The 23,744-nt window shown below is 42.0% G+C and overlaps 1 protein-coding gene across 1 annotated transcript in view; it reads right to left on the bottom strand.

Annotated features, from left to right (window-relative positions):
* The window catches only part of FOXO3 (forkhead box O3), a 160,883-nt gene that overhangs the window by 12,924 nt on the left and 124,215 nt on the right, over nt 1-23,744 (bottom strand). Inside the window, exon 2 of the mRNA XM_001368456.3 lies at nt 15,871-17,315. Within this exon, the coding sequence (XP_001368493.2) occupies nt 15,906-17,315 (1,410 nt within the window). The 3' untranslated portion in view covers nt 15,871-15,905. The remainder of the gene's footprint in view (nt 1-15,870; nt 17,316-23,744) is intronic.

Genomic DNA, 23,744 nt, shown 5'->3' with positions numbered 1-23,744 from the left:
ATCTTACCATCTTGCCTAGCTCGGGGCTAGGGTATGTGGTTGGTATTCGATCTTTGTTGACTGAATTAATGAGGTTCTCCTCTAGAATGTCCATCTTCCAAACCTCTGCCAATCTAAGTAGCTTCTTCTCAATCCCTCCATCCACTGATATATCTATCATTAAGCATGAATTAAATGCCCACTATTTGTGCCACCCATCATAGTAGGCACTGGAGATACAAACACAAAGCACCTCTGGTTCTCAAGTGTTCGTACCAGTACAATGATATTGGGTTAGATACCTTCCAATTGCTGGATGCCCTCGAAGGGATTTTTCCAGGTGTAAAACTATAATCCAGTGAGTTCACAGAAATCTCTTCTTCTACAGCACTGATGGCTGTTCTGTGTAATTTATTGCTTACTTTATATACTATCTTATATTGTTCTCTAATTGTTTTGCAGGTGGATCACCTTCCAAACAAGACTAAGTTCTTTGAGGGCAAGAATTAAGACATACACATAAATCAAGATGGCTCACTGGATAGGGCATTAAGCTGGAGTCAGGAAGACCTGAGTCCAACCTAAAATACTTCTTAGCTATGTGACCCTGGGCAAGTCACTTCACCCTGTTTGCCTCAGTTTCCTCATCTGTCAAATGAGCTGGAGAAGGAAATGGCAAACCACTCTGGTATCTTTGCCAAGAAAACTCCAAATGGGGTCGTGAAGAATCAGACATAATTGAAAAACGACCGAACAACAACACTATATGCATACATATGTACATGCACACACACACACCTATCTACAGAATCCCTCACTGCTCCTAGAATAGACATTTAATGTTCAATAAGCCTTATTTGTAATTTTCATAAGTATTCAACAATTTCCTCCCTATCATTCTTTGAGCTCCAATCACACTCTTTTACACCACTTTGAAATTAGGAACGTTGTCTATTGAATGATGTTGAAATGAAATAAAATCCTTAGTTCTAAGCCTCAAGCTGCTGCCCTGCTAAATCTGCTAAATTGATTCATAATTTAAAACAAAAGGGAATGAGAGGAAATGCTTAAGGTCATAAACCACATCTTGAAATATCACAATGTTTATGTTCACTGGGTGTGACTCTAGCTTGTTCCATGCGTCACTGAATTAATTGAAAATCCCTTGGCTAAGCAGTTGTCAATTGTTTGAGTAATGAGGGGAGCATGCATGTTAAGATTGGGGTGCCCCACATTCTCACCAATGGTGATGACAGGTAATGCCTGATTGCACAATATTTGGTTTGGAGGGTCCCGATATTAAAAGGAGAGACTCCTTTCGAGGCTGGAGCGGAGCATGGCTGGAAAGTGTTTGAAGGGTACTAAAGCCACATGCATTAATTTTCCCAAGTCATACCAAAAGTGGTTCTGAAAGGAATCCTGGTCTTAATTATTTAGTAGCACGCCAAGGGCCCAAACTGAGAAAAATCTCTGAGGATGTAGCCAAAGAGCAGCTGGCGGCATCATTACGCTGACCGCCCCCCCCATCCCAAATAGCTCAATGGGACATGACAACTCCTTAAAGGCAATGGATAACAGAAGGGAGAAAAGAAATAGAAAAGAATGAATATAGATGAGAAGGCCCAGTGGAGAGTACATACGCTATGATAATCCATAAAAGAATGCATCTCTGTCAGTGGATTTAATTGGAATATAGATTTCAAGTTGTGATAAAAATTCATGCTCCAGAATTTTCTTTTAAAACTCTTACCTTCTGTCTTAGAATTGGTACTAAGTATTGGTTCCAAGAGTAGTAAGGGATAGGCAATGGGGGTTAAGTGACTTGCCCAAGGTCACACAGCTAGGAAGGGTCTGAGGCCGCATTTGAACCCAGAACCTCCTGTCTCTATAAGCCTGGCTCTCTATCCACTGAGCCACCTGGCTGTCCCTGCCCCAGAATTTTTAATCAGAAATGAATTAGCGACATTACCAGCACTAAATGGACCAGCAGCAGACTAGCTGGGACCCTCCCCAGGGGCCCTATTGAAATTCTGAACTCTTTATGGGTCCAAGAGATGAGTCCACTGCCCATGAGATCAAAATAGACAGGTGAAGAGATGAGGAGATATTTTAACCCGTAGTTAACAAACACACTGCCGACTTGTGGCAAGGGCTTATTAGCCAATAATCACTTATTGATTATCCTAAAGTACCTAAGTCTGTATTATATCTGTTTAATCATTTGAAGATACCATTAATATGGTTCTCTCTCAGCAATGGTAAAGTATATTAAAAAAGGAGGTCTGAATGAAAATAAACTTAAAATCCTAATTCAAAATTATCAGACTTTACCTACTGGTCTTTCCTTCCACATCCTTAATTTTCCCAAAGAACTCAAACTGCATTCATCCTTAAAAACACAATTTAAAACAACCAAAAAATCTCTTACCTTCTGTCTTAGAATCTAATATTGGTTCCAAGGCAGAAAAGCAGTAAGGGGTTAAGTGACTGCCTACGGCCACACAGTTAGGAAGTGTCTGAGGCTGCATTTGAACCCAGGACTTTCTGACTCCAGGTCTGGTTCTCTATCAATGGCTCAGACTGTACCCATCATTAAGCTTTCATACAAGCACGCAGATTTGTGTATATATATATATACTTTATATATACACATACATATTTTTAAATATATTCATTAATATAAATTAAGAGCTATTTATTAATTTATTAAATAAGTTATATTAATAAATATATTTATTATCTTATATCCTACCCTTCTGTCACAAGAACACAAGGTGCCTATGCCAATGAGAACTTATTAAACAATGACTATGTGCCAGACACTTTTCTAGGCTTGGGGGATAAAAGTACAAAGAATGAAATCACCCCTAGTTGGAAGGAGCTTCCTTCAAACCATGAAGTGAATTGTATTTCTTAAGATATTATTGGAACTTTTACACATAAGGAGTTCCTACATCTTAATCCCAAATATTGAAGAGTGACTCACATTTCCACCATACTTTAAGGTTTATTGTGTCTTCATACACTATCTCCATAAAGATAAATAGTGCAACTATCACTATGTTTATTTTATAGATGAAGAAACTGAGCCTCTGGGAGGGGGTGGCTTGCCCAAAGGTCACACAAGCAGCATTGGGGACATTCAAACTCAGGTCTTCTGATTCCAAGTTTTAGGGCTTTCCCCACTACACCAGTCAATTAAAAATGAGAGGCTAGGAGAAAAGTTTAACAAGGAGAATTTATAATTGGCCTTTCGTGCCTTTCTATCGCTGGAAAATAAAAATTTAAAAACTTCTTTTGCCTGATTTTTCTCACAGAAAAATAAAAAACCCAAACCAAAAACTAAAGGTAATCAATTTGAATAAGGAATATGGGGCAGGCAGGTTTGATCTTTCAGGGAAATGCAAAAATGAATGGCTTACATAGCAAGTGATTTGAGGTAGCTTAGTAATAGGATGATGAAAAATCTAGTCCCACCCCCTTTCTTTTGGGAACTGATGAAATTCTTGGGGAATAGGTATAATGGAAGAGGAATGGGACTAGAGTTTTTTTTTTTTAATTTCTAATATGCATTCAATTTAACACGCATCTATTAATTGCTCACTGCATGCAGTGCACTGTGCTGGACCAGTAAGTCCTTGCCCTCAGACAGCTTACATTTTCCTGGATGTAAGCAGGAACATCTAGGATGCTTGAACCACTCATGTGCATTCCCCAGTCTTCATTAAGGTATGGGGCTCTTTATCAAATGCTGTTTTAAGATCCAAATGAAATAATTTAGGTTCTGACCACCTATGACTCCCTCACTCCTCTGGTGACCAATGAGCCCCTGTGGGTCTCCAGGGAGGCACGGTACCCTTGGCCTGAAATGACGACTTGGAAGCGCTTCACCAAACCTCAGCCCACTCCAAATCAGGCAGTTACAAAAATTTTATTATGAAAGAAACCGTAAAGGATTCCAAATCACTGAGGCATCCAGGTATAAGGCTGGCTTTTCTTCGCATTCCCTTCATCTTGCAATTTGCTCAAGCAGACTGATTTCACTTGGCTGTGCTTTTAATAAGTCCAGTGAAACCATCGGGCACTATTAATCCTTCCAGGCAGCATGGAATCATGGAGAGCTGGCCTTGGAGGAAGGAAGACTTGGGCTCAAATCCTATCTTGGGCACACGAGCAAATCATCTAATTTCTGGAGCAAACTCTCTTAAGTTTGTAGGTTTCAGAGACGGTGCCGGCTGGCACGGACAGAGAAAGCAGCTTCCTGTAGTGAGGAAGTCACGGGTCGCATCAAAAATGGAATTGCTAAACCTCTCAGGATCTCATCGACGAGGTCTCTCAAATCAATAGCACTTCTCAGCTAGAGGGACTTTTTAGGAAAACGTGTGTCCCCTTGCTTTTTGGGGAGATGCTCCAGGCCTGTGTTGTGCCATTCGAGGAAGGGGGCTCCTTTACGGAGAAAGGGGTGCATCTTCTCTGCATTCTTGGGGAAACACGGAGGGCGAGGGTGTGAAATTCTAAATGTTCCCATCTCTATAGACAAGGATGCCAAAGGGTGCGGGGATGCGCTCGCAAAGCAGAGTTAAATTTTACTCACATCTTAAAAAAAAAAAATCAATCTATGTCGTAGGGCACTTTGGGGGAGGGAGGAGGAGCTGAGGAGAAGATGGTGAGTTAATCATGAACTTCTTCAAACGCCAGAAAGGCTGGGAATCACAAGGACAGGGCAAAGGATGAAGCTAAGTTCTGGGTTGCAACAGTGAAAAGAATATGAAATTTAGTATCCAAAGTTGAGAAATCGAGTCCTGCATCAGGCAAGTCACTTCTTCATCCCTAAGAGGAGGGAGGTTGGACTAGAGACCCTCTAAGGTCCTTCCCCCCTCTGAGCTCCGATCTTGTGACAAGGATTCGAATTCTCCAGTGAGGGCAGTGAGGCAATCTCCCTGGAGCGTGGCCCCTGAGCCCTTGGGGCTGTCGGGCTCACCAAGTTGACAATGCCATGTACCATGACAACCACTCTCTCATTCCCAATGAAAGCAGAGTTGGTCTGAGGGTGCATCACAGACACAGGCAAGCATGGAAAGTTTGCTCGCCTTAATTATAGGGGTTGGGATGGAGATTAGGTGTTCTACCAAGGACCCATCCACTCCTTAGAAATATTTGTGTATGAAATGGGTCCATGCAAAAATTATTCTCAAGGATGCTTTTTGCTTTGCAATTAAAAAAAAAAACTTTTGAAAGGCACTTATAAGAGATTTCTCATTTCCATGCCCCAATCTAGCAAGTAACAATGATGCAGAAATTTGGGTTATTTGGTCCATTCCCTCCCCTCCTTTATTCTTTTTTTTTTAAACCCTTACCTTCTGTCTTGGAGTCAATACTGTTTATTGGCTCCAAGGCAGAAGGGTGGTAAGGGCTAGGCAATGGGGGTCAAGTGACTTGCCCAGGGTCACACAGCTGGGAAGTGTCTGAGGCCATATTTGAACCCAGGACCTCCCATCTCTGGGCCTGACTCTCCATCCACTGAGCCACCCAGCTGCCCCCACAGTCCTTTATTCTTTATAAGAGATTCTCTCGCCATCACAGGCTACCCCCTTTCCAGAAAGCTAGTCTTCACCATGCTCAGGGGAAGCCCCGGGAGCTATTTAGAATCCCCACTTTCAGCAGACAGGAGAGTAGAAACTCCTTCTCTAATGGATGCCCAGAGCACCAGGAGCATCAGAGGCCAGGGCCCTGGAGAAAAGAACGTCCCTAACTTAGAATGCCAGTCCTCTCCATAGCAAAACTCTCTTTCAGCCCCATCAACTTTCTCCCAGCAAGGAGAGAGCCTCGGACGAGTCCTGCCTCTCAGAATGACAAACGTTCAGACGCAGGGCTTTTGAAAAGCCTGCGGTGAATGAGGGTTCCCTGCGGGGGAAGCATCTTTCTCCAGGAAAGTCTATTCAGAGCAAAAGCTGTATAGTCAGAGGCGAGCACGAGCAGGCAAAGACCCAACACGGGGCCACTTTGCAGAGACTCAGCCACAGCCAGAGGTCAAACCGTGCCTCCTTGGAATGCAAATAACCACCTGGAGAAAAGGCGCCACAGACCGGGCGTACCCTGGTCCTAAATCCCACCACCAGCATTCAACAGACAGAAAAAACGGAAACTGGGGCAGCTCAGAGCAGCAACTTCTGGGAAGGAGGCAGGCTATAAAATTCACACACACACACACACACACACACACACACACACTCACTCACAAATACATAAAATTCTAGGAAGGGAAGAGCCGTTATTTATGGAGGATTAAATCTTCCCTTCCTAGAATGCTCAATCACGGGATCTCTCACTGGGGCTACTGACTGGACCATGTGTAACATACCAGGTTTCTATAGCGACACAAAGCTGGCTGGACCCCTTTAGATCTAGGTTTGAATTCTGATTCAATACTTCCGATCGGTGTAACCCTGGAAAAATCATCGGATCACTCGGGAGTCTGGGTTTCTTTATCTCTGATCCCACGTAATTAACACCTACCTCACACGAGGCTCAAATGAAATAAAATATATAAAGATCATATATGATAGACCAAGTATTTGGAGTTTTATTTTTTTCTCTGTAACTTCATGCCCAGTACAGTGCCTGGCACATAAAAGTTGCTTTGTGATTAATTGCTTGAAGTATTTTGCAAACCTTGAAGCACTATATTAGGTTGTTTGGAACCTTTTTTAAAAAGATTCTGGACCCTTTGGCAATCTGGTGAAGCTTAAGGAACCCTTCTTATAATGTTTTTATTTTTATTTTATTTTATAATTCTTACTTTCTGTCTTAGAATTGATACAGAGTATTGGTTTCAAGGCAGAAGAGGGGGAAGGGCTAGAAAATTTGAGTACACTGATTTGCCCCAAGGTCACATAGCTGAAGTCACACTTGAGAACCCAGTTCCTCCAAATTCCAGGCCTGGCACTCTATCCATTGTAATACCTTGCTGCCTCCTCATAATGTTGTTTTGTTTTTTTTTTAAACCCATACCTTCATCTTGGAGTCAATACTGTGTATTGGCTCCAAAGCAGAAGAGTGGTAAGGGCCAGGCAATAGGGGGGTCAAGTGACTTGCCCAAGGTCACACAGCTAGGAAGTGTCTGAGGCCAGATTTGAACCTAGGACCTCCCATCTCTAGGCCTGGCTCTCAATCCACTGAGCTACCTAGCTACCCCCTCATAATGTTTTTAAATGCAAAAAATAAAGAGTATGTTTACATGTGTGTAAACATATATATGTTTTAAAATTAAATACACAGAATTTCAAAGAAATTGAAATAATTATAAAATTTTTAAAAAGCCCACAAATGTTTTGTTTGATTGTACATATACAGCCTATATCAAACTGTTTGCTACCACAGGAAGGGGAATATAAAGGGAGGGAGGGAGAAAATTTGGAACCAAAAATTAAAAAAGAAAAAACAAATGTTAAAAATTGTTTTTACATGTAATTGGAAAAAAACACTTGAGCAAAATTATTTTTAAAGATTAAAAAAAATAAGTCTACAGATTTCAGGTTAAGAGCTCCCACTCTACAAGATCATAAGTTTAAGAGTTGGAAGAGGCCTTAAAGGTCATTTAATCCAAATCTCCTTATTTAAAGTCAGAAAACTGAGGCACACAGGTGATGTTGGCAGAAAAAAAATGGCGGCAATGACATTGAATCTAAGTCCTCTTGACTCCAAATCCGGCTTTATTTTTCCATGGTGCCATGCTAATTCAATTAGCCCAGCCAAGACTAGGCTCCAGGGTTCCATTTTGGGTCAGACTCTCTCACTGATGGTTTCTGTGCTTGGCTTCCTAGTTATTTGACCCTCGACTGCTCACTCCACCACTGGATGCCTTAGTTGCCTTAACTTTGAAAATGGTTCATAGGGTTGCTTGGAGGAAAATTATTTGTACACCTTAAAGGAGTGAAGTATGTGTGTGCTGTGAGCATTGTCAGTTGCTGCTGCTCGGCATTCCATGCTTTCTACCTTAATAATGTCAATCCAATTGCTGCTTGGATCTATTAGCTAGGTCTGATTCTACAACTCATCTCATTCTGCCGTCAGACCAGGATGGGATAGAGTCTGGTGCCTTTTGGCTGGACAACTCGCTTAATCTGCCTGGACCTCGGTTTCCTTATTTGGAAAAGAAGCAGAGTTGGAATGATCTCTTCCAATTCTAAATTTATGATTCTATTCAGGAACAAGAAATTAAGAGACTGTGCTCCGTCCTGCAGTGGACCAGTGAAGCAGAGAAACCCTGGCATGAAATAACAGATGGTGGGTATAGAAACGGAGGCAGGAAGGCTAATTCCTGGGTTCCTCAGGAAGAAAATGACAGGCGGATGACCTCAAAGCTCCACAAGTCCCTTTGCCACACTCCCTACTTCTGCTGCCACCCTGGCAACGGTAGATGTTTTCTTGGCATCCAGAGTCAGGACTCTGATGCCCCACAGAAATACTCACCCTACCGAGTAGACAGATTCTCTGAATCTCCTAGCATGGTATAATACTTTTTTTTTTTTAGGTCTTTAAATTTCAAAGGATGAGGCTGAATGTGGGTCCTGCAAAACCAAGCTCTATCACAATGTTGTAAGACAGATAGCATAGTATTGGGTAAAGAATGCTAATTCTGGAGTCAGGGATTCAAGTTCAAATCCTGGGTCAGTCACTTCCTAGTTGTGAGAAGTTGGGCAAATTCCTTAATTTCTCCAAGATTCTATAATGAGGAAGTTAAATTAGATGGTATTTTAAGGCCCTTTCCAGGTCCAAATCTAAGATCCTAAGATAGTTTAAGGAGCAACTGGGGACAAATAAATTACCCAGCGGTCAGCACTAGTGAGGAGTCTCTGTGAATCTAGCCATGTTGGATCCTCAAAGAGTCATACCATTCATCCCTGGGCCCGAATTTGAAGTTCTTCTATCTTGGTAGAAGGTAAGTCAGAGCCTTGGAGAGACCAAGGTCACCTCTATGCTATAGGAATCCCTTTAATCTGAAATCTTCCCTCTGCTAACAGTTTCCTATTTATTCTGCATTTAGTTTATTTGTACACATTTCTTTGCTTGTTGTCTCCACCATAAGATAATGAGTTCCTTAGGGGCAGGAACTGGCCTTTGCTTCTTTTTTGTATTTCCAATTGCTTAGAACAGTGCCTGGCACATAACTGGTACTTAATAAATGTTTATCGATTGATTAATAAGGCATAATAAGGTACCAGAAGAAGACTTATTGGAAGTTTATAAATTCCTTGGGAGTTAAATGGATTTGAATGGGCTAGCTTGGGGGCCATCACATATAAGGCTATTTTGACAGAGAAAAGAAAACTAAGGTCTAAACAGCCCATTTACAAAGTAGTAGAATGTAATATATTTCAAAAGTCAGGGCGGACCAAAAGAACAATTCTGGGCACAGGGTTAATGTTTATGGCCAATCTCAACTAGGTTACCTAAACCACAGTGGAAAACTACCCTGAACTTTATTTACAGTGACCATCAATTTACAATGACCAAGAAGTCTGGCCATGGAGTAGAGTTGAGAAAATGCACCTTTCCCCTCTCAGCAGAGATGGGAAACTACAGATGTAGAATACCTTTATTGTCAGAACCAACTGATATATTGATTAGTTTTGCTAAATTGCTTTTCCCCCTTTTTCTTTTTCATTACTCTTTGTTACAAGGGATGGTTCATTGGGATGGGGAAGTGGGAAATGCTATATTAAGAAATGAAGATGATTTTAAAAATCCAATGTAGGAAACATTATCTACACAAATAAACATGGTATTAAGGAGGTGAAGTTAACAGTTTTAGGTGTATAACCAGGGGACCTGGATTTGAATTCTTTCTGGCTCTAATAATTATTTTTACCTGTACTTAAGGTGTGTATTGGGAAGAAGTGTGTGGATATAGATAACAGGAAATTATCATGGCCCAAAACTCAAAAGCATCAATAATATTTTTAAAAAAGCCTAAGAACTCAAGAGGTCACTTTCAATTGGCTTTGAATGCCAGAATCAGTTTATACTTTATCTGACAAACAATGGAGATCCCCCTTTTTTCAAAGCCCAATTCAGAGACCACTTAAGCTTCTTCCTAAAACCCTCTCCTTTACAAGTTGGGCAAAAGTCACCTTTCTTTTCCAATTTCTCATTGCACCCTTAGGACTCTTCTCAATTTCAACATGACCAAATCAGTAGGAAAGGGAGGACTCTGGGAAGAGTGACAGGGAAAGTAAGCCTATTCATAGAATCATTGAAATTTAGAGCCAAATAGGGCCCTGAGACCAAAGCCCTCATTTTACAAGTGAAGGAAATGAAGCCCAACGGGTGTTAAGTGATTTACCCAAAGTCAGAGAAGTAGCAAGGGGCAGAGTCAAAATTCAAATCCAGAGCTCTTCTACTGTTCTAAGGATTCCTTTTTTTTTTTTTAACAAAGGAGAGCATAATGAGGGCTGGAAAGAACTTATCCTTTAACACAAATGCCTTATTTTTACAGATGAGGAAACTAAATCAGCCTATGTCTCAGTTTCCTTTAAATCTCTTGGTGTCTCAGGGACTAAACCAAGGCCACCCAAGCAATTAAGTGGAAGAACTGGGATTTGAAACCCCAATTCAGCTCTTGGTCCAGCCAACAAGAAATGAGGGCAGAGGGACTGGAGAGATTACTGTCATAGTGAAAAGGAGAGGAAGGATGGGAGAGATATTAGTGTTAACAGAGACAAGACTTCAAGTAATCGTCAATAGATACTCATTGAAAAAAAAAGATACTCACTGAATGAGCAAATGTGCTTTCTGTCATGTAAGAGGAGAAAGAGGCTGTTTTTACTTCAGAGAAGAGTAACAAATATTCAAGTCAAGAAGGTATATTTCTGGATGGGTGTGGGAAGGCTCTGCACTCACTAAAATTTCCACTGCCAAGATGGAAGCAAGAAGTTGTCAATCTCCAAATTTGTTCATAGAATGTGAGTGGTCTCAGTGCCCAGGTGGCTGACCTTCCTTCTCAGACAATCAGGTAAAAAAGATGTCTCCCCAATCTACAGTAAAAGGCATCTGGAAATGTGCTGTGCCTCCTGAAAGAGATTCACCACCATTTCTCTCTGGCAAAACACTTGGGTTGCTCAGAGAGAATTGTTCCATTGATACTGTGAACAACATGGCTCAGAATGACTTTCTGTAAGTCAGCCAAGAAATGTCTGGTGGAACATGGAGAGGAGGAATAAAAATGATTATGATGATGATAATAATAATAATAGGTAACACATATATAGCCCTTACTGCACTTAGCACTTTAGAATTATTATCTCATTGGATCCTCACAACAAGTCCTATCATCTCCATTTTACAAATGGGAAAACCAAGGCAGGCAATCTAAGTGACATGCCCATGATCACACAGCTACTAAGTGTCTGAGGCCAGATTTGAATTCAGATCTTCCTTGACTCTTGGCTCAGCACTTTATCTACTCTACGACCTAAAAGGACGAGTCAGAAAACATCTTCTGGAGTAGCTTTAGGGCCTCTGAAAAGCTTCATGAAAGCAGACACTGAAAAAGGCATCCTAGGTTATTTCCTCACTTCCTCCATTCTTCTGGATGGGACAAAAGTAAAGTGTTATACATAATACAGACTTGCTTTGATGTCCCATGCCTTGGCAGAATTAGGAAATCTATCCCATGTTAAAAAACTTAAAAAAAAAAATTTCTGTATTTGGATCTTATTGGCCATTTTCAGAGTTTTCAGTCTTCGACTCTGCTTGCTATAAGTCAATGATATCAGTAGAGGCATTCAAGAATTGGATTCAGGAAGTCCAAAGTTCAAATCTAGCCTCAGACACTTTGCTGCATATGTTTAGAACTAGAAGAGTCTCAGGGTATGAAAGTCCAATCCCCCCATTTCAAAGAGGAGGGAAATGAGGATGGGGACTTGCTCAGGGCCACATAGCTAGTAAGGCATTCCTGAGGCAGGTCTTATTGACTACAACTACTGCATTCTCCCACCATACCACCTGCCATGAATATCAGGTAGTCCAGTGTCCTCACTTTACAGATGAGGAAACAGATCCGGAGTTATTAAGTCACTTACTCAAAGTAGTAAGTAGCTAGGTCAGAAGTGAACTCCCATCCTCTAATACCAAATACAACAACCTTTTACCACTGTAGAACAATGCTCACAGGGTGGCAGAAAGCCACCAGATGATGTATGTCTAATCCTATAGGAATGGGGTCTCTGTCTCTCTCCCTCTCTACCTACCTTCCTCTCTCTTTACTTTTTGTCCTAGTGACAACTCTAAGACAGAAGGGGAAGGGCTGGGTAAAAAGGGTTAAGTAAATTACCCAAGACCACACAGCTAGGAAATATCAAAAGGCCTGATTTGAACCTAGGTCTTCTCCACTCCTGGTCTGGTGGTCTATTCACTGTGCCACCTAGATGGTCTGAAATTTACTTAGGATGTGCCCAATAGTGAGAAGCCTTTCAAGGTCATTCTACCCTGTAATTTCCTAGGTAGATCTAAATAATAAATATTGGACAAAAGGCAAAACCCTCTGATGAAACTGCTTCTTATTTTTGGTTTTTAAAATTAAAAAACTCTTTTAGTCAAAGAGAAGTGCTTCAGACCAACAATCCTCAAGTAAGTCCCAAAGAAAGTTGGAGTTTGGGGGGGGGGGGTTTAAAGGGAAAAGCTACTATTGGGTAACTAGTTTGTATCACTTCCCCAAGACAGTGTATTTGACCCTGCAAAAAAGGAATTCTATCTCAAAATTAGTTAGCTGTTTGTCACTACTGACACCAAATTTAAAAAAAAACAACGGAGGACTTTTTCTTCTCCTTTGAAGGTTTTTTTTTTTTTTTGTGAGCGTGTATGTGCCTATCTTTCAATCAGACCAAACAAGTGAATTGTTCGACTCAGGGGAGCTTCAGATAGGTTGTCTATGTGACCTTGGGTAACTAAGAGGGTTTCTCATCTGAAAAATGAGGCTTGGGTGATTGTCACAATTCCTAACAGCTGGAAACATGATCTGAGGAAATAAATATATAAACTGTCTTGCATATTTATTCTCTGAAATTATTCTTTTAAATAAGGTCAAAAGAAGTCTTCCTACCCCCAAATTAAACTTTTCTATCCTTGACACATAAGTCTCTTCTTTGTAATAGAGACCAAAGTATTTAATTTAGTCTTCCAGAACTAAATATGTAAACTTCTGAAGTCAATGTCCCATCACACTGATGTGGGCTCCAGGCATTAACAGGCTGGCAGGGAAGGAAGGGCTGTCACCCTAATTAGTAGCTTCCATTACAGACTCCTTTACCATCTCAAAGACTATTAAATCACTGAAAACAGATGTCTGAATTACATTAGGGTCCTGCCAATGCCTGGGAAAGTCGAGAAGTTTTACAATTATCACACTCCTGACATTCCCAGACTTATAACCACCCATCCACTGGGGCCAGTTTGTCTCTAAGAGACCCCTGAAATCTTTGGCTACAGCTTGTTGTTTTTGTTGTTCAGTCATGTCTTACTCTTCATTACCCCATTTGGGGTTTTCCTGGCAAAGACAATGGAGTAGTTTGCCATTTCCTTTTCCAGTTAAGTTAATGGATGAGGAAACTGAGGCAAACAGGGTTAAGTGATGTACCCAGGATCACGTAAGCTAGTGTCTGTGGTCGGATTTGAACTCATATTTTCCTGTCTCTGGGCTTAGCGCTTTATCCACTGCATCACCTAGCTGCTCCTAAACTATAGTAGAATAGGCCAAATAAAGTTTTAAGTTGTTAACAGCTTCTAATTTTAAGGCAGAGTGTTATCAGTGATGAACTTGGTATAAAAGGACCTAGATGCAAATCCTGACTTTGCTACCAACCATAGGAAATTCCCATTACTTCTCTTGGCCTCAGTTTCCCCACCTGAAAAACACAGGGGTTAGGCTAGGTAGCCTCTGAGGTCCAGTACAGTTCTTGGCACATAGTAGGTGTTTAATCAATGTTTAATGACTGGCCTCCTAGTTCCTATGATCCTATGATTAGATGACACCTAAGTTCCCTTCCAACTCAATACCTGTGACCATCGAGCTTATGATCATTCCTCTTTTTTTTAACCAATTACTGATAAAATCCTTGGCTCACTGTGGGGAGAAGCACGGGTCCTGAGAGCTTTAATTTGCCCAATTCTGCTGAGCCCAGACCTCTCTCCCTGAGAGGGTAGAAGTTGGCCAAACTTCAAAACAAAGTCTGGCTACACCTTGGCATTTGGTGAGAAGTCTTCCTTACATTTGGCCATCTAGATATAATCCCAAAGAACTGCTATGGTGGCAAAGAGTCTGGGAAGTCTTGAGATCAATCCCCATACTGTGTCTAAGTCATCCATCAGGGTCTCAATTAGCCTTCCAGCCTCGATGGACATCACTCTCCTTCCCTAGCTCAATGGTCCAACCAAATAGCCTTCTCTTTGTCCCTTACCCACAATGAACACTCCCCGTCCCAACTCCAACTTTTTCCACCAGTCATCGGCCAGCCTATGTGTTGTCTCCATGAGAAAGTAAACTTCCGCAGGGCAGGGCATGTTTTTGCTTTTCTTTGTACCCCAAGTCCTTAGCACAGGGCCTGACTCAGAGTAAGAGCTTAAAAAGTGGTCCTTTACCAAGTGACTGATTGGAATACACCTCAGAGAGGTGCCGTCTTCTCCACAAAGGCTTTCCGCTAGCATCCTCTAAAGGGCACTTCATTGCTTTGACATACTTCCTAAAATTTCACGAAGGCTTTTGGGACACCTTTAATAGTTATTAAACTTCATTAAGTTTAAATAATAGCGACATCAATCTCTAGATGATTATATATAACATATTACTATATATAATAATTTAATTTAATAAAAATTTAAAATTTTTGAGAAATCCTGTATTTATTCACCTTCTATTCATGTGGTCTGTCTGTCTACCTATCTAGATATAGAAACACCCAGAGATACGTATGGATCTCTTCTGATAGAACATGAGCTCCTCAAGGCCACAGAATATTTTCCAGTGTCTTTGTATCCCCTGATGACATAATAAACACTTAATAAATATTTGTAGATTGATCGATTATCTAGTTGCTAAAGGGAGAAACTGAAGGCACATTTACAGAGTTTTACCAAGTGCTTTGCTTCTAAATATATTTATTTATTTATTTTAAAACCTTACCTTCCATCTTGGAATCAATACTGTGTATTGGTTCTAAGGGAAAAGAGTGGTGAGGGCTAGGCAATGGGGGTTAAGTGACTTGCCCAGGGTCACACAGCTAGGAAGTGTCTGAGGCCACATTAGAACCCAGGACCTCCCATTTCTAGGTCTGGATCTCAATCCACTGAGCTACCCAGTTGCCTGCTCCCCGCCCCCCCATATTTTTTAAACTGACATCCGCATCATCCTATGGCTCATGCGGTTGTAGGAAAATAATTAATGAGGTTTTGTTTCTAGCAAGAAGATCCCTACAAAAATTAGAGCTTGAAGAAAATGTTTGGAAAGCCTATTTAAAGGGGGGGGGGAAACCCCACTGGTAAGACTGAAGGGAGGCAGGCTGATACCACATACAATTGGATCAGGAGGTGAGGAGAGGGTGAGTGGGGCTAAGCTGCCTATCACAGCCAGCAGAGATGCTGAAAGCACGTGCTGGGAAGATGGCGGCCAATGGACCAGCTTGTAGGGTTCCTGGCTAAGGAGCGGGGCAGAAAACAGTTTCCTATTTGTGGGTCCTTCGCGCGAGGGCCGTCGCTTGGCACGACCAGTTTCTCCATGAAGAGCCTCCCTTCCTAATGTGTTCTAAAGACCAAAGTCTGGGCAAAGGGAGGAGAATCCCCCCGGCCCGGGCCACCCACCCGCCTTGGAGGACGCCGTCCCGGCCCCGGGGCACTGACCTGCTTTGCCCATTCCCCCTTTCCTCAAAGGTCCTTCAGCCCGGCACCCAACTCTGAGATGAGGCCTGCTTAGCACCAGTGAAGTTCCCCACATTCAGAGTGACAACGTTCTGAGCGGAGATGAGGGAATCAAAGTTAAAATCCAACCCATCGGCATCCATGAGTTCACTGCGAATGATGGATTCCATGTCACATTCCAAGCTCCCATTAAAAATATCCAAGTCCAAGTCGCTGGGGAATTTGTCATGGCCCATGACGGGGAGGTTTACGCTAGTGGAATACAAAGAGGACCCTGAGAGTGAGTCAGAAAGGGTTTGCATAGACTGGCCGGCGGGCGACGGCTGCTGGTGCTTGGCCGAGCCCAGGCCGCCGGCGTCGCTCAGGCCCAGGCCGCCGCCGGCGCTAGACAAGGCACGGTTGCCGCCGAGAGGACTCTGGGCCGGGTGCTGCTGGTGCAGGAGGTTCTGAGCCACCAGACCCCCCTGGCCGGACTGGGCCGCGAAGGACATCATCGGGTCGCTGCGGAGCATGACGCTCCTGCGGGAGTTCTGGGCCGACACGGCCGTGCTGGCCTGGGACATGAGCGGGTCCGACTGGGTCATCATGACGTCGCTGTGGCTCAGGGAGTCCGACGTCAGCAGGTCCTGCAGCGTCTGGTTGCCGTAGTGCGACATGGAAGAGAAGGTGGCCGCCTTGTTCTCCTGGATGGTCTGCATGGGGGACTGGCGCAGGGAGTTCAGCGACGAGGGGCCGAACACGGCGTTGCCGAAGCCGCCGGACGGGGAGCCCAGGCCGGAGCCCTTGGCGGCGTACGGGAAGCTGGAGCTCCGCTGCATGAGGCCCGCCGACGGCGACGGCTGCGAGGGCGGCAGCGTGATGTTGTCCAGCAGGTCGTCCATGAGGTTGTCCGTCAGGCCGTCGTTGAGGTTCATGGTGCCCGCCATGTCGGTGAGCCGCGGGAGCTCCACCGTGCACGGTTTGCTGACCGACGGGGACAGGCTGGACGAGCTGCTGTACAGCATCGGCGAGAGCGGGGGGTCGTCGTCCTGCACGTCATCCAGCTCCGACGTGGCCAGGATGGGCGACAGGCGCCCGCTGATCGTGCTCGCGTTGGAGTTGGTCCGGGAGCGGAAGTCCGTCCAGGTGTCCAGCTCGTCGCTGCTCCGGGAGGTGGGGCTGCCCGGCCACTTGGCCAGCTGCGACAACGATGACGGGCTGTCCTCGGGCGCCTCCTGGGCAGCCTGCAGCGACGCCTTTTTCTTAGCCGCCCGCCCCCTGCTCTTGGTGTACTTGTTGCTGTTGTCCATGGAGACGGCTCTGCGCCGGGGGGCCTTTCCGCTCTTGCCCCCGTCCGGATTGATCATCCACCAAGAACTTTTCCCGGTCCCTTCGTTTTGTACCCTTTTGAATCGACTGTGTAGGGACAAGTTGTGCCGGATAGAGTTCTGTAAGCGGGGAAAAAAAACCAATGTAAATTTTAGGAAAAAAAGGTCCAACCCTCCTCCCCAACCCAAATCTATTTAAAGTCTAATTAAAAACAGACATATTGGAACGAAAATGAAATATTACACGAGGACAGAGTGAATTTGTCCTCCAAATGGTTCCTTTTCCTTCTGCTACTTTTTAACCTTTCCCCTCTGTCCTAGTATCCATACTGCACATCAGTCCCGAGGCAGAAGAGCAGGAAGGGCTGGGCAAAGGGGATTAAGTGACACGGAAATGTCTGAGGCCAGACTGGAACCCACGATCTCCCACCGAGCCCCCTCGCTGCCTCCATTCTTAATTTAATCCCCCCATCTCCCCCATCATTACATGACTCATGTCGTCTCCCTCCCCACTCCCGCAGCTGACAAGCAATTCCACTGGGCCCCCACTCTTTACTCCTTGTTGGTAGGATGGGTAAAATAGCCCTGTTGGTGTGGGGGTCCACTCCTCCCCACCGATGACGTGACTCCCCCAGAGGGACAGAAAAGTGTGCTGCAGCCTTAGGCGGCGGGAGGCAGAAGGAACCCCGGCCCCATCTTGCTCCGTCTTCCCCGCCACAAAAAAAAGCCCAAATCACAGCATCTGGCCCCAAATAATCCGCTCCATCTGGGAGAGAAGCACACCTGACGAGTATGACCCAGTTTCCAAGCCCAGCTTCCTCCCTGTCTGCCTCCGGTGACCACGGATGCGTCACTCCATCAGTCTGAACCCTGACGCCTCCATCTTCATTACAGTCCCGAAAGTACCTGCCCCCTGGCTCCCCGACAGGGAGGAGGCCGGGATAATGCGGGGCAATTGAGGTAAAAGCCCTTCGGTGCCTCAGAAACAAGGCTATCTACCTCCTTGGGGATCAGGGAGTCCGTGGGGTGCATCCGGAGGGGGACGGCTTACACCCCAGCACAGACAGACCCTAATTTGCTAAAGGCTTCTCAAGAAGCCCAGGAGACAGAGGGGACGGGAAAGGCCGGCGTTCTCCCGGTCCAGTCCTAGAGGGCGGCTGAAGGAACCCAACTTAAAGAGGAAATTGCTCTCTTGGCGCTCTATATTAAAAAGAACAAATTTAAAAGTTATCTGAGTTTTAGAAAATTGGCAATCGCCAACTGTATTTATGTAGACGATACAAATCCATGTGTTCCACCAGAATGTCTTTAAAAAAACAGAGAGTCAACAGGATTTTACTATAAGCAAACAACTCCAAACATTCGAAGCCTGTGATCTCATGGAAGACAGGACTGCAGTTCTGATGGGGCGACATAACCAACAGCCACAAAGCCAGTACCTTTGGCACTTCTACAGGCGCCCTAAAGAAGCGAGTGAGAGAAGAGTGATGAATGGCTGAACGATGAAAACAATTTTTTCCTGGGAGATTTTATTCTACAGTCTTCTACTCTTACTGTTGTCATTAAAAAAAAAATAAAACTCTTACCTTCTGTCTTAGAATCAATACTGTGTATTGGTTCCAAGGCAGAAGACTGAAAGAGCTAGGCATTGGGGATTAAGTGACTTGCTCAGCATCACACAGCTAGAAAGGGTCTGAGGCCATATTTGAACCCCTAGGTCTGGTTCTCAATCCACTAAGCCATTTTGCTGCCCCCTCTTACTGTAGTTAAAGAATATTTCTTTGCTAATGATTTGAGAAATTATATGTCTTTAAAACATGAAAAGAAATTATATTCCTATGTTTCTTTAAAAGCATGAAAAATGATATTTCTATATTTCTTTAAAACATGGAAAGAAATGATATTTCTATATTTCTTTAAAATCTAAAGAAATTATATTTCTATATTTCTTTAAAACATGGAAAGAAATATTTCTATATTTCTTTAAAACATGAACAGAAATATTTCTATATTTCTTTAAAACGTGAACAGAAATTCTCTTTCTATATTTCTTTAAAACATGAAAAGAAATATTTCTATATTTCTTTAAAACATGAACAGAAATTCTCTTTCTATATTTCTTTAAAATATGAAAAGAAATATTTCTATATTTCTTTAAAACATGAACAGAAATTCTCTTTCTATATTTCTTTAAAATATGAAAAGAAATATTTCTATATTTCTTTAAAACATGAACAGAAATTCTATTTCTATATTTCTTTAAAATATGAAAAGAAATATTTCTATATTTCTTTAAAACATGAACAGAAATTCTATTTCTATATTTCTTTAAAATATGAAAAATATTTCTATATTTCTTTAAAACATGAACAGAAATTCTATTTCTTTAAAATGTTTTTTGAATTTTCCTATCAAAGAAATGAGGAACACTGAAAAATATAGATTAAAAAGAACAACAACTGGGAAGCAAAGTTAAAAAACTGCCCTGGTTCAAGGTAGCTCTTCTATCAAAATTGACACAAATTAAGAAAATACTTTATGGAAGTCTTGAATCTTATTAGGAGACAACGTGGACAAAGACTATTCTTTAGATCCAACAGACCCAGGTAGGCAGCAGGTCACCACCAAGACATAAGCCAACCTTTCACCAAATTAAAGCATGTTAGAAATTTTTGGCATCATTCAGCTCTTTCACATTTAATGGGTCTAGAGCTCCCATCTGATGTAAGAGAGAAGAGTTCCAAATGACACCTACCACCCAGAAGATGCTCTTTTGGGAAATCAAATGTCAACCACTAAGAACCAGTCAGACTTGTTTTCTTTTGAGGAAGCCTACTTGTGCCTCGTGGCTCTGTGGGGTCTTGGATGTGGGCTTTTCTTCTATCCATGAAGCTTGTCATCTACTTATTCCTTTCTTATCTGAGATATTCATCCATGTCTTTCCAGAGAAACTCTTCCCCTTAGGATGCCTTCAGTGTGCTGGAAGTCTTTTTCCATGCACCAAATGTAAAACTAAGAGAGAGCAAGGTTTTTGTTTTTTGGATGGAGAATGTTTTTTCAAGTTTTGCTAAATCTAAATCATCTAGGAAAAAGGAGATTTATTGGAGGAAGGGGGTGCAGTGTGGAACAGGGACATTTGACTTAATTTTAAGATGTCCTTTAAAGAATTCTCCTATGTAAATAACCTTTTATATTACACACACCTATTCATGAAAGTCAGTGAGGTGGCCTCCAAATATCAGGAATGTGGACTTAAGGCTTCCCTTTGGCACAGAGTGCGTGATTCTGGGACAAGTCATTCCTGGCACCCCATGAAACTCTAAGACTAAATTCCAGAGCAGATAATAGTCTGTATTCATTGAGGAAGTTTCTTTACCAAGAGCTCCCTACATTGATAAAACCACAGCTCCACTCACCCTACCCCCACCCCCTTTTTAAAAACCTTACCTTCTGTCTTGGAGTAAATACTGTATATTGGCTCCGGGGCAGAAGAGTGGTAAGGGATAGGCAACAGGGATCAAGTGACTTGCCCAGGGTCACACAGCGAGGAAGTGTCTGAGGTCAGATTTGAACCTATCTTTAAGCCTACCACCCTTTTTAAGCCTATACTTATCAACCAGAATAATTCTTTTAGTTTTCATTTGGAGATCTAGAAGAAGTATTTTTTTTCCCCATTCAAGTTACTATTCAGAGGGGGTATGAGGCAATGGTTAGAACATTTCTCTCCAGAACTAAAGACTTGAGTTACTTCATTACATCTTACTTTCTGGAGAAAAGTTTTCAATAATAACCAGAAATGAATAACAGTTAGCATCATTTCATTTCATATTTACAAAATGGCCAGGGGGTAAATTCATTGCTCTTTAAAATATTTTAAGCTCATTATTAAAAAGGGGTTGTCTTTTAAAAGAGTAGCTTTGAAAAGTGAAGCCCTTAGCTTATACCCTCCTCTTACTTTATCATACAGCTGTCTTTTTTTTTTTAAATATATTTTATTTGATCATTTCCAAGCATTATTCGTTAAAGACATAGATCATTTTCTTTTCCTCCCCCCCACCCCCCATAGCCGACGCGTAAGTCCACTTGGGCATTAGATGTTTTCTTATCATACAGCTGTCTTAAGCTTGTTCTTGCCACTAGTAAAGTGACCATTATATCATGCTAAAGAGTCCATTATGGATTGTACCTAGCAATTTTGATTTTCCTTGGATTCTGAAATGAAATCTAATTTATTAAGTAGGTGACTTATTTCCACGTCCCAAGTCTGCAAGAATCATTTTAGAGTTTATTAGTGACAGAATATATTCCCTGAGGCATCTCATTAAATTACCTAATAAGATCCAGACTGGTTTTTCCAGTAACGTCAGTAAAATACAACACAACACACACACACACTCACACACACCCATTATCCCCATCATTACACACCCACATGTGAATAGCTTTTCAGATCCACAGACCTTCCATTGACACGGCTCACACTCTATATGGTAGAAAGTTGCTAAAATGTCTAGAGAGGATACCTAATTGCTTAAAAAACTACTTTATCTTTTACTGTCGTCTTAAAAATGGTCAAAATTAGCAGCTCCAAGGAGGGCTGGCATTCTTTTTGTGGTTGTCATGCTTTTGTTAGCAGAGTTTAAATCTTGTCTCAGATCTTTACTAGGCAAGCAAGCCACTCGACCCCTCCCTGCCTCAGTTTACTCATCTGTAAAATGGGAATAAAAGCATCAACACTTCCCAGAATTGTTGTTGCAAGGATAAAACATGAGACATGTGCAAATTGCTTTACAAACTTTAAAGTGCTCCATAAATGTTACTGTTACTATTCATTATTGTTGTTACCAGCTTCCCTACTAAAACTTCCAACTATCCTGGAAAATCCCAGTGAGAAGGAACCCATTCCCATTTAAAGCAGCTCATGCCACTTTGGAAGACAGCTATCATGATTCCCAACTCCTCCACTCCCCACTAAATTTTTTTCTTCTAGGCTAAATATCACAATTTCTTTTTACTAAGCTCCAGTTCCCTCTCTTACCACCTTGGTTATCTTATTCTGGAAACATTCCAATTTGCCTTCATTCTTCCTAAAATGTGGTGCACAGAATGGAACTCTGGCCTGAAAATATGTTCTGATCAGGATAGAATATAATGCAATTTATCATTTCCTCCTTAACATAAGATCTCTCTTAAAGGAGTCTAAGATGATGCTAGATTTTTTTTTTACCTGCCAGTTTGAAGTCCACCAACCCCATGCCTCCCTATCTAGCTGCATACCATCTATTTATATCTATGAAAGTGATTGACTGAATCAAATGTAGGAATTTTTAAGCTATTCCCACTGAATTTCATCTTACTGAATGCTCTAAATCACTAATAAGAGAAATGCAAATCAAAACATCTCTCAAGTCATCACATGCAGCAGAATGGCAAAGATGAAAAAAGATGGGAATAATTAATGTTAGAGAGGGAAACAATACATTAATGCTCTGAATTGGTCTATCATTCTCAAAAAGCAATGTGGAATCATGCAAATAAAGTAGCTAAAATGTCTATATTATTTGACCCATATATTCCATTGCTAGGAACATATTCTATGGAGATCAAGAATATAAAAGAAAGGTCCCTATATGCCACCAAAATGTTTATAGCTGTGCTTTTTTATAGTAGCAAAGAACTGGGAACAAATAAGATGCCTATCCATAGGGAAATGGCCAAACAAGTTTCAGTGCATAAACAAACCTAATGGAATACTACTGAGCTCTAAGAAACAAGGAATATGATGAATACAAAGTATGAGTAAATTTATATGAACTGATGCAAAGTGAAGAAGGCAGAACCAAGTTAACAAGAAACATTTTCAACAATGTAAACTGAAAGAACAATAGCAACAAAGTGATCAAAATTGTGAATGATGTGAAATTAGTTGAAATTAAATGAAATTTGGGCCCCAACTAGAACCCAAAGAAGGTGAAGGTGGGAGGGATGAGGGAGAAGGAGAGGAGGAAAGACCGAGGGGAGGAACCACAGGTGTAGAACAGGTAAACATCAGACTTTTTTTCAGGATGTTAGTTTTTATGAGCCTTTTTTATTTTATTTTTAAAACAAATTTTAGTGTAAGGCATGATTCACTTGGAGGGATGGAGGGAATAAGGAGAAAAAGAAAAAAATTGATTAAGCACTTACAATATGCCAGGCATCATGCAAAGCTCTGGGAAATATGGGTGATACAACCTAGATGGTTGTGTTAAGGACTTTCTTGATCCTGATTCTGTTTTCCCATGTGTTATCCTATCCAACTTTGCATCATCTTCCCATATGATAGGAAATATCCTTATGCCTTCATCTAGGAGACCAATAAAACTCTGGCATGGCACAAAGTCAAGCACTGATCTGAAAGTCATCCCATGAGAGACTTTCCTCCAAGATGATACTTTTTGAGTCTGGTCATTCCCCTAATTCCATATCTGTTATCCTCTACCATATATTGTTCCATTTGGTCCCAAAGGATAGCATGAGAGCCTGTCAAATTCTCTGCTGAAATCGAAT

The sequence above is a fragment of the Monodelphis domestica genome, chromosome 2 (assembly GCF_027887165.1).
Source record: "Monodelphis domestica isolate mMonDom1 chromosome 2, mMonDom1.pri, whole genome shotgun sequence".
Classification (NCBI taxonomy): Eukaryota; Metazoa; Chordata; class Mammalia; order Didelphimorphia; family Didelphidae; genus Monodelphis; species Monodelphis domestica.
This window is presented reverse-complemented; position numbering and strand designations above follow the sequence as displayed.